Here is a 12,344-nt window from a genome sequence, read left to right as displayed (position 1 = left end):
CACACAGAATATTTAATTATTTAATTAATTATCTATTTAATAAAAATATCTTAAGAGTTTTAATTTTGGTTGACAGATTAACATTAGTGAAGCATTCCCTCACCTAATTAATATTCATGCCACAGGCTGATAAAATATGCCAAGTTTGTGTCGCCGGAACATCAAATCACTGTAGGCCTATATAAACTCCAGAGCAATGTGGAACGAACCAAAACGACAAAATGTGACAAATTTCCTTCAGCCTAATTCATCATCATGACTAACTAAAAAAGAAACATATTTATTTATTTTTATGCTCAACTATTCAAAGAATATCTCAAAATGGCATAACGCTTTACAAATTATATGATGTTTTAGCCTGCATAGCGAACATTTCAACTCATTTTATCATCAGACGTCTGCTTTGCTTCCATTTTAGTCTACCATGACAAACCCAATACCTGCCTCTTTCAGCGCTTCACTGGAGGCTTCAGAGTAGCTACGTGATAAAAATACCCCATTTGCAGCTTTGAGGAGCCTACCTGTACTTGTGTCTACAAAGCAAAAACAATCCTCTTTCAGAGTCAGGTCCTTTCAGTCTGCCAGAATCTGCCTCTGGCTGATATGTAAGGGTTCAATGTCCCAAAAATGCTGTGGCAGGATCTCTGTTATCTCCTCACGATGCCTAATGCTGAGAGAAACCCTCCTCTGGAGCTACCTGAGACGTGGATCACTGTAAACTCACACTAACACTTCCATTTACTGCTACCTTGTTTAATAAACTTGTCGCGGAGAATAGGCCTGAAAAAAAACACACACACAAACGCTCTGAATTTGTTTCTCTCATTGCTATTCATTCTCCCTCTCTTCAGCCTATTGTTGTTTAGCATAGTGTTTGTGCATAGGAACAGGAGTGTGGGTGTCTCCACAAGGGCCGTCGAGTTGTGAAAGCACTCTTTGCATCTTAATGTCCTTGCTTTCAATATATGACCGGATAGAGCAGCACAGCGGTGCGACTGAAACAAAAAGCATCATTTTGCATTGTGCCGAAGCTTGTCCTCGTTCCAGCTGTGCATTGAGAATTAAGGCTCACTGGTTCCCCCTGCTGAATGGATAGAGATGTACAGTACAGGCAGATAAGTTTGCTCTTTGTTACATCTCTCCAAGGCACAATACATCTCTCAAGTCTTTGTATTGTGTATATACTGTATATAGTATTATCAAATTATTACAAGGCTGCATTTATTTGATCAAAAATACAGTAATATTATGTAATATTATTACAATTTAAATCAACTGGTTTCTGTTGTAATATATATTAAAATGTAATTTATTCCTGTGATCAAAGCTTAATTTTCAGCCTCATTACTCCAGTCTTCAGTGTCACATGATCCTTCAGAAATCATTCCAAGATCATTTCTTATTATTATCAATGTTAAAAACATGTTTGTTTTTTTAATCATGATACACTGCCATTCAAAAAATTGGGTTAAGATTAAAAAAAGAAGAAGAAAATAAATACTTTTATTTAGCAAAGACACATTAAATTGATGACACTTATCAGACCTTGTGTGTGTGTGTGTGTGTGTGTGTGTGTGTGTGTGTGTGTGTGTGTGTGTGTGTGTGTGTGTGTGTGTGTGTGTGTGTGTGTGTGTGTGTGATGATGTATGTATGTATTTATTTATTTATTACAATTAATGGGCTTAACCAAATAATAATTAACATGTATATTATATTATATTATATTATATTATATTATATTATATTATATTATATTATATTATATTATATTATATTATATTATATTATATTTGTTAATACAATTAAATAAATACATTGACATTAAGCTCGTGGTATATTAACAAAAGGTTTCTAAAAACGTTCAGGGCATAACATTCATTTTAAACGACGAGTCAGACCTTCATTTGTGTGATGTGAGTTTCCGTATGAGGATTATCAATGTCTGACTGTGTGAATGATTCTCTTTGACAGAGTGCATGATGGGAAGGAGACAGTGAGAGATTACACATCATCAAAGCGATGTTTGCCAGGAGAAATGTGTTTGCCTTTCAAGCAAGAGATCTATTAGAAAATGCAGAGGCATATCAAACGTGCTAGCACTCCCTCAGTTTAATGCACAGAACCAAATTGCTGATTCAAAATTGCAACTTGTGTAATTACATCTCCAAAAATACAAAAGGAGGTGAGAAATGAGATTCTATATTTATCTTATTAGTTTTATCTTTTAATTACACATTTGATCACAATTGCGAGACTAATCTAAGCGATTTCCATTTGGATCATTCAAATCGTTGGCCCATTTCCGAGCGAGTTGTAAAGCCCATAGGCATGCACGTATTCAACATGTTTTCAGATGTTGGAAACAGGGACTGAAATGCATACTGAGGAGATGGAGAAAGAACAACCTTCACATCAAAGCAAAGAGGATATTGCTGGGAGCCACCGCTCTGAGCTCCAGAAACACGAGAAATATCTAATAATCACTATCTCTGAAAGCAAGTGAACTTCAGCCAGCTTCAGAAAACTCAAATCGGTGCAATTACACAGACCATGTGCCAAGCTTCCCACACAATGTGCTTTCGAAAACAAAAGGTTAGTTCTTTCTGTATTTATCTGAAGGTCTATCTAAAGATTCAACTAGTGTGAGAGGCTAAGTCATTTCTTTCTTTTTTTCACGCTTAACCCGCTAGAACAGTCTTTCAGCGACGACAAATAGGGCCATAATACAATAACACAGGAAAAATGGGACAGTCTGTCTCTACACCATATCTTTTCATATTTCTTTTATTAATTTATACCTTACTCTATACTTATCATAATCTGAAGGTAGGACTAAACTTCTCCAATGCAACAGATAAAACTATACAAATAGTTCTGGCTTTTTTCTTTTTTTTTTTTTTTTTTTCTTCAATGCGCAACAAACACATTTTTAATAGATCCATTGAATCCATTCAATGCTGAATAGTCTGTCATGGTTGCAAAAGGTGTGCGATCATTTTTATTAAAGAAAGAATCAAGGTTTGCAGTTGAATCTTTCTCTGTCTTTGCCATTCAAAATTCATTTATTTCTATCAAATCATTTTGCAAGTAGCAGCATATATTTAAAATACTATATTCATCTGTAGGTATGTATCTGTTTCTATTCATTAAAGAACCCTGAAATATTAAGCAGAACAACTTTTGTCATCATCTATAATTATAAGAAATGAGCACCAAATCAGTATATTAGAATGATTTCTAAAGGATCAGTGGAAACTGAAATAATGGATTTGCCATCACAGGAATAAATGACATTTTAAAATATTTGATGCATGCATGTGATGAAAAAGTGGCTAGTGCTGTGTTCGTTCTTGCAGTGCCATCATCCAATCTAATTGTTGTGATATTCTGTCTCCTGGGTCATTTTTACTGCTCTTTCTTTATTGGAATATCTTTATTGGAAAATGTTAGACGTTCTCTATTCATGTCAAATCAAGTGAGAGTGCATCAGTTCTCAGTTTCTGAGAGGCTGACCTCCAAACATATGTCCTCTCCCTGAAGAAGGAAGTGGTAAAGTAATGACCTTGGGAGCCTGCTGTCCTCATATCAGTTTCCTGTCACTTTAGGTTAATATCAGGATGCTTCTGGACCTTGCGTATTGATTCAGTGAGATTTGCACAGCAAAGCGGTGGTCACAATGTTCCTGTTCTAGGAACTATACTGTTTTTAGTTTTTTTTTCTCTCTCTCTCTGTGAAGAGAAAGAGAGCGTGAGGGGAACGGTCTAATTTACCCACACAGCCTGTGTGATGATGAGGGTCCATCCATTATACCCAGCACACACACACACACGCATGAGTCCTAAGAGGATCTTCACATAATTACTGTGGGTACACTAGATTAAATTGGGCCCGTGTCCAGCTCTGTGCAAAAATACTGAGGACCATTATCAGTCAAACATTTCAAGCCAGCTGATAAGTCATTCAGCACACAATGCTTGGCAGGGCAGGTTAGTGCCCTTAAATGATCCGTTTACATTTTCATTGGGTTTCACATTGAACCCAGTCACCCTCACCTGATTTCTCCTTCCTTTAGATTCTCTGTATTGCTAGACAACTGTGTGATCACATTGTTCTCGTGTGTGTCATGTCTGTCTCTCACACTAGCTGTGGAAAAGGGCCTTTGTTAGTTGAATTACATATCACAGTGTTTCTCATTGCTTTATATCCTCTCTAGATTGGATGTTTTCCATTACATCTGGAGAGCATCCATCAAAACCTTCCTGTCTGTCAGGCTATTAATGGCTTGTTGTACTCTGAAACTTCCCCTATCCTATTCTCCTGTCAATAATCCCAGCTTTTCACTTTAACTGATTGGATTTGATGGGGTGTATTGAGGGTCCAGAGTTGAAGTTGTAGTGAGCAAAGGGGAAAAGCTAATAGGGTTGCCAGTTGAGAGTACACTTTAAAAAACGAAAAACAAAAACAGCAGCTGTGGTTGCCAGACCTTTACCTTACAAAATATGGCAACATTTTAGGTTTTACAGATTTAACTTAAAGTGCCCCTATTATGCTATTTTAAAGGTTCCTAATTTTGTTTAGGAGGTCTCCTATACATCCATCAAGCATCTAAGCTCAAAAAACACTTTCATTTTCTTATAATATACATTGCACATCACCATATTTTTCAAAGATTCTCAAACGTCTATAGTCCGAAGATTCAGACTTCTGATTGGTCAGATGGCCCAGTCTGTTGTGATTGGTCTAACAGTGCTCTACAGCACGTGTCGGAAACGTAACGCCTGAACTTCAGCTCCGTAGGCTTCCTCGGTCCTCAACGACTGTACACACTGTGAAGACAAAAACGATGACGTCGATTTTACCGTTTCAATCTGAGCGTGAGTGCGATGATGAAACATTGGAAGAACTAGTTATTCAACCCGAACGTTTCTCTGTGATACTCAGTGATCATTTTGTGGTACGTTATGATGTGTTTCAACTGTAATTCCTCACCATCAGCCTTTAACACTTTTATCTTTAAACATTTGCAGACCTTTTACATTCACAAACAGCTATATTACAAACTGCATGAAAGGTAATATCTGAAAAAGTATAATAGGGGAAGTTTAAATTTACAGTTTAAAAAAACATATTTGTTTAACTGATATTATGTTAAAATGTTAAAAAGCTACTAAAGTACTAAAATCTGTTTTGTATCATTATAATACACTAGCAACCACTAAAAACCACAGGTGGTAATAAGAAAACCACATAATGAATCAAAGTTCATCACAAATGGCTTTTCCACAAGCTAAGGTAATTACTAATTTATAACAGTTTTTTTTTTTTTTTTATCGCATTTTTTGTCTTTTACCGTTTAAAATTATTATAAGCTTTATATATAGGCTATATATATACTCAGCTTCATTGCTGGTCATATTGTGCATGATTCTTCAACATACATTATACCACAGAAAAAAAAAAATCATATTTTAATAAAACATAATAACTTGCCCCACTTTTGAAACAACTTTCTCTTCCCATTGATGTCATTTACAGTAGCTACTTACCCACTGTAACAAACCTGACTTTCTCACTTGTATTTGTGTCATATCATAAAGCATCACAGCAGGTTTGACATCAAACATCTTTGAAAATGATCTATGACGTCAAATCTTGTAATGCATCTTGATGCACCATATTCAATTGCACGCAAACATGAATGAGAATTGAAAATAAATGTAAATGTTTTGTTTTTTTCCTTATGCAAAACTATTGTATGGCTTCAGAAGACCTGAAATAAAGCACAATAGTTATATTTGATATTTGATAATACATTTTTGGCGCTTGACATCTCCGGTCCCCATTCACTTGCATTGCATGGAAATGAGCAGCTCAGACATTCTTTAAAATATCTTTTCTGTTTTACGGAAGAAAGAAAGTCTTACAGTCTTACAGGATTCAGGATGACAGAAGTGTGAGTAAATGATAAAATAATTAAAATGTTTTGGATGAACTGACTAATTTACTTTTTGATGTCTGTACTGAAAGACCAACATGAGTGTAATAGTTGTTTTATCAGACTCTTTTCTTTGTTCAAAGCAAGGCACCACTGAGACTGAGAGGGAAAACAATAGAGATTGTTCTTTACGGTGAGACTAGGAGCTATTTCTAAGAACACACCAAACTTGCAAAGTAAATTCATTTTTACTGAGATCTGACTCACTCTGTGTGCCATGATGGACCTGAGGCACTGGCTTGATCTGCAGTATACAATGTTAAACTAGTTGTGAAGGCAATGCAGATCTCTAGAGATCTTCCAAACATGAATCAAAGTAGTGGATGTGTACGACTGCTGTGTTATATTAAAAAGTCATATTTGGATGCTTTACACAAGAACCTGATTTCTTCACCTCTGCTTTTGAAATCACTGAAGATATATTCTAAAAATCAATCAAAAATCACAGCCTTGATGCATGTTCCTGGTCTTATTGTGCATGATTCATCAGAATAAAAAAAATAAAAATAAAATTTAAAATGACTTTCCAATGATGTCATTATCTGCCACTGTAACAAATTCACATTTATCGTGGCTCCATTTTTGACCATCCAATCAATTCCTGATGGATAAAATCTAGTCCTCCCCTATGATTTTGATCTTTTTCATTGAAAATGTGACATTACAGAAATAAAATGAATTTTGAATGCCATTTAATGTTTGCTGTTAAAGGAATAGTTCACCCAAAAATGAAAATTAGCCCATGATTTACTCACCCTCAAGCCATCCTAGGTGTATATGACATTCTTCTTTCAGACGAATACAATCAAGAGTTATATTAAAAAAAAAATGTCCTGGTTCTTCCAAGCTTTATAATGGGAGTGAATGGCCTATAACTCTGATTGTATTCGCCTGAAAGAAGAATGTCATATACACCTATGATGACTTGAGTAAATCATGGGCTAATTTTCAATTTTGGGTGAACTAAATTTTTTTTCTATAGCAAAATATACTTTGAGTAGTAGCCATATTGTACCTGGAATCTTAAACCTATCTTTTTGTGAAATATTTTGCTTGAAAATTGTTCTTTGAAATAAATGAAAACATTTTTTATATATATTTTATCTAATGCAATAACATTAATTTTTAAGTGTACACAAACTCATGCTCATTCAATATTCTGCATTAGAGTGAATGTGCTCACTTGTCTGACTAAAAATGTATGTTTTATTGAATTGTTCGGCTACTGAGTGTACAAGGTCTTTCTTTATAGCCCTGAAGGAGAATTTATCTAGTGGGTTAAATATAGCCTTGCTAGTGGTAGAAGTTTTAAGATGGTCTCGGGGGGGCAGGTGAGTCTGACACCGGTATCACGGGGACTGATTATTTCAGCAACTCAACAAAGAAAAGGGTTTCCCTGCAGATATTCTCAGGCAAATTCAAATTCAATTGCTAATGTACTTGGATATGATGAGATATATGTACTTCCCAATGCTTAAGTAGTCTATATGTTGATGGCTGCTGAAACATATAATAAGTAAAGAGAGTTTCTTGTCCTTCTGCTAGTTCAAGGACAAGGAACATCAAATAAATCTCAGACCAGGGGTGAACAGAGTTTACTTGTAATGAGCAGTCAAATTTTTTATATATTTCTTCTTAAAGAGAAAGCAACAGGAATGTCAGAGGAATGGCACGGCATTTCCGATGTCTGACAAAATCAACGTCTGTGTTGACTTTCAGTGCAAAACAAAATGATATGAACTATCTTTATTATGGTGAGATGTGCCAACATGTGTTTAAGCTGAGAGACAGACTGCGTAATACGGCTGAAGGATTCACATTTATTACAGATTAATGATGTTCCACGTGGCCTTTCAATTTTTTAAAATGTTCATGTTCTTAGTGCATTTCATATTCTTGTGCTTTTCCCTGAGTGATAAATTAGCTTGATTTCCATCCCAAAAGCAGCTTGTATGAATAACTGCAGTATGTTACATAGGGAGAGAAAAAAATTGCATTTGTGTCATTTTCACTGGCAAAGACACAAAGACTCAATGCGTGTACATTTGCTTTGCTTTTTTCCATGATGCAATTAAAAAAGTACTTTAGTTTAGTTAAAAAAAAAAAGATTGTGTTTATAAATTTGACTTCCCCTAAGGACAAAACAGAAGAGGTCTCCTAACACAAGCACAAGTGGCAAAGCAAAGGCAAGAACAGGATTTTTGTCCTCATCAGTGATGCAAATGCATGTTAGAGTCAATTATGGACTGTGTCGCTTTGTAAATGCATCCGAGAAGCAGAAGGGATGCGAGAACAGAGGAGAAAAACGTGACTTAACATCTACTCAAAGCCAAGGTGCTCTAATAGGCCTAAACCTGCAACTGATCTTGACAAAACATGTCCCAAAGTTTTACCTGTCATCAGTTTTGGAAACAACAACATTTCCACTCTGACATTAATATACATTAATACATTATTTCTTAATAACGTGTGCTTATTTTGTGTTTCAAAACCTGATAAATCAACATATTGAGAATCATTTTTTATATATATATTCTACCCTTAATTTTAAGTATAAACAGAACCATATTTGGTTCTTTAGTTCAAAAAGATGGAGATGAATATTTTTTATTGCAAATAAAAGGATACAGACATTAACAGTGAGAAGAAGAAAAAAATAAAATAAAAAAATACATTCCCAGTTGGAAATCAGGTCACAGCATTCAAGCAAATGCTAGGTTTGTAAATACTTCTGATGGGGGTTTTGAAATTATATGTCACAAAAAAAAGTTGTTATATTTATACACTATTTAGTTGCTTTTACCTTAGTATTCTGTTTGTACTGGTCTGTCTCAGGTAAACATGTTTTTCTCTTAATGTCATTCTATTTAAGGAGTAAATCAGTGTTTCAGAGGTGAAAAGAAAAGAAAAATGACTCTTTAATGAGGCTTTCAAGGTAAATTGGCTCTATGAATGATTGGGTACAGAATGGCGGTGGCAAATATTGTTAATAATGAGTTATGCTTTGTTCAACACACACTCGTGTCATGACCTTTAACATTAGTTGTCTTAACTTCACTCAGTATTAATAAAATCAAATTTACAGCCATCTTTGAAAAATAAAAGTTATTTATTGTGTGATGAGAATGAATTGCCACCTTTAACAACACCATTTCTTAAGTAAATTTGTATGACCTGTTTGGAAGTTCTTTTTTCTTTTTTCAACAACTTGAAAACATTTAATTAGATTTAATTAGATTGTTAGAAGGTTCATGTGTCCCTCATATTTCATTAATTCACCTCTTACACACCTGCCTCTAATTTCCAAATCTCAATTTCTCAATTAGCCAGTTTTCTGTGTTTGATTAGGGTGTGCAAACTCACAGGTAGTTTGATCTCCAGAAGCAAGTGTTTATCAAAGAAAAATCTGTGCATCCCCAGCAGATGGCAGTACTGCTCTGTTTGTCTTTGTATGATAGATAGATAGATAGATAGATAGATAGATAGATAGATAGATAGATAGATAGATAGATAGATAGATAGATAGATAGATAGATAGATAGATAGATAGATAGATAGATAGATAGATAGATAGATAGATAGATAGATAGATAGATAGATAGATATCCTATTTGTTAATTAAACTGTTGTTTAAAATTCGTATCACACTTGCAAGTGTCAGTCTTGTGTCTAAAACTGAATAGTTAAATTATAAAATGAAGTGGTTAATTTGATGTTTTTTAATGTGTATTGCATAAAAAAGCAAACAAATCAGCCTTTTTAAAAAGTATTACGGCACATGCCGGATTATACTAATACACTTTACAGAAAATGAAAATAACATTGCTCATATAAAATTTTCTTTTATCACCTGACATTAATGTGATTAGAATGTGATTAGACTGGCTCACTTTCCTGGGCCATGGCTAGATTCCCACATTTCTCCATATGTAAAAACAAAGCAGACCACCCATGTCTTGATAATCGCGGAAAAAATCAGACCCCATTCCCTGAATTCTGACAGTTATTCTGAGTCCATCCCACCATGAGCCTTTCCCAAGACTTCCTACTCTGTCACCGCCAATTAGCATAATCTTGAGGCAGTGGATAAATCCTGTAAGGAAAGCGGAGTAACAGGTGCCACGGATGGTCTGGTTTACTCTGACTCAGTTTGATTCCAGTTTGTTTAAAGCTAAGAAACCCAAGATGACAAAACAGCTACCTCAAGTTTCCAACCTGGTCCTTTTTGTCAAGCCAAAGAATGTCAGAGAGACTTAGTCATTATAATCTAACCCAACTAGTCACTTTTGCCAGACTATCCCACGTCTTGATCTGCCAGGGAGAGCGAGAGGGTTTTTCTGTCTTCACCCCCTCCCTTCCTCCTTCCCTCCCTGGTGGAGCCCAAGTGGACACGGATCAAGTCGAGGAGAAGAGTAGAGTTTGAACTCACAAGGAAATCTCTGAAATCTGGGCCTAGCGGACATACAGCAACCTCATCCCACCCCAAAGTCTCAGCATGGGGGCGTCCTATGGCAAAAAAGTAAGTATGCTTAGTCATTTTTGTTAAGCAGTTTGGGTAACTGAGGTACTGGTGAGTGGATGACACAGACCATGGCTTGTTTTCAACACTTGACTTGTCTTTAGAGAGTCTTATGGTTTGTTTACATCCGTATCATTAGCATTCAAGGCACTGCTATTTTGTCTTTAATTGTTAATATTGAACAATTGAAACATCTAACTTTTTTCAATGTAACCATTTAATGTGTGAATGAGTGCTGATTTGAACGTTATTTTGTTCGTTATAGTCAACGTTCATGATAATGCTTTGATACTTTCAAATTAACACTTGTTTAAAAAGTCTAAAAGAGCATTTGAGTCCGGGACGGTAAATGCTCTTTACGGTTGGCGCAATATAAAGCGGAATTGCTCTCATTTTAACCCAAGAGCCCATTGTTGGTGTTTTGAATGTTTAGGCCATTTCCAGTGAAGTATTGGAGTAGTAACACTGACAAATATTTGAGCTATGGGGCGGGGTGCATGCTGGGAAGGTGTGGTGGTGACTGAAGTTGACTCATTGCTCAGTGCTGCTAGTGACAGCTGACAGCTGCTGTAGAGAGGGTTACTAGAGGATTAGAGGATACAAGAGCCTCTTCTGATTACCTATGTGTGAGCCATTTGACTGTACAATCAAGCGCCAGGTTTATTAGGGTGAGGAGACACAGTCAGAATTAAATACATCTTGATCCATATCACGGATAAGGAACTGTTCTGTATAGGCATGCAGTTACATGTTTTGTGAATTAGCAGGTTATTGACCAATCTTCATCCAGAAAAGGGTTGTTACTTAAAAGCATTGTGAGCTAAGTTGATCATATTAGAGAATGTTGGTGGCAATGGTTCTACGATCTAGTTAGTCTTACAATGCTTTTGAGCCCTAGACCATAGTTGTCTAATTGTGAAAACATTACTAGGCGTATTGTGTCTGTGGGTGTTTCATTGGGCACTTTTATGTGACCAGGAGTTGATTTTTACTAAAATGAATGTATTCCCCCAACTTCTTTTTGCTATATGAGAATCACATTAAAAGTATCATGATCTTGATCATTTACTTGTGCTACTTTTCATATGCCTTTTATGTATAGTCTTTGCCCGTGTTTCAGACCCATCTTAAATTATGAAATGCATCATAAAATATGAATTATTATATATGAATATATGAAAATTATAACAATACAAACAAAGAGTATAATAAACATAAACCATTTAATGTGCTTACTTACACTTACTTAGGCCTACTTACACTCACACACTCACTTACTTACTTTCACTCACACACTCACTTACTTTCTGTTGTGGTGTCATTTGCACCATTAACAGCAGTTTTGTACCTAATACAATTTTCTTTGAATTTACAGCACTTGTTTATTAAGTAGAAAGCAGTCAGAGCTTGAGAACATGATGTGTGAAAAAACAAACAAACAAAGAAAAGACCAACTAAAATTCACTTGCAGGCAGAATATTTAAAGGGGACATATCATGCTAAATCCACTTTTTTAGCCCTTAAATGCATTTTGTTGTATATTTTTAGTGTTTAGAAGTATAGAAAATTTGAAATTAGTCTCTTCAGGTGTTTCGTTGATATCTTTATATTCTGTTTTGGCCTTATTTTTCAACCTGTTCCGATTTTTCTGTTATCTATGACGTTTTGTGAACAATTACGTCACAGCATTTGCAGCGGAACTGCCAAATAAGGACATCGACTACCGGCTCAACACTTCGAGCAATCCGCCATTGTTATTTCTCGCTACGATTCTGTAGTCCAAGCTCAAAGATGCAGAACTTACGAGAGGGTAAGTCAAAATGTTCGGTT

The 12,344-nt window shown here is 35.5% G+C and overlaps 1 protein-coding gene across 2 annotated transcripts in view; it reads left to right on the top strand.

Moving 5' to 3' along the window:
- The first annotated feature begins 10,094 nt into the window (after positions 1-10,094).
- The window catches only part of LOC307150422 (protein FAM107B), a 37,140-nt gene continuing 34,890 nt past the window's right edge, over positions 10,095-12,344 (top strand). The window contains exon 1 of one of the 2 annotated variants that reach the window (XM_079857649.1): positions 10,095-10,514. In XM_079857649.1, coding sequence (XP_079713775.1) covers positions 10,491-10,514 — 24 coding nt within the window. In that variant the 5' untranslated portion in view covers positions 10,095-10,490. The remainder of the gene's footprint in view (positions 10,515-12,344) is intronic. The other variant, XM_079857651.1, reaches the window with a different exon arrangement.

This window comes from Squalius cephalus, assembly GCF_949319135.1.
Source record: "Squalius cephalus genome assembly, chromosome: 22".
Taxonomy (NCBI): domain Eukaryota; kingdom Metazoa; phylum Chordata; class Actinopteri; order Cypriniformes; family Leuciscidae; genus Squalius; species Squalius cephalus.
This window is presented reverse-complemented; position numbering and strand designations above follow the sequence as displayed.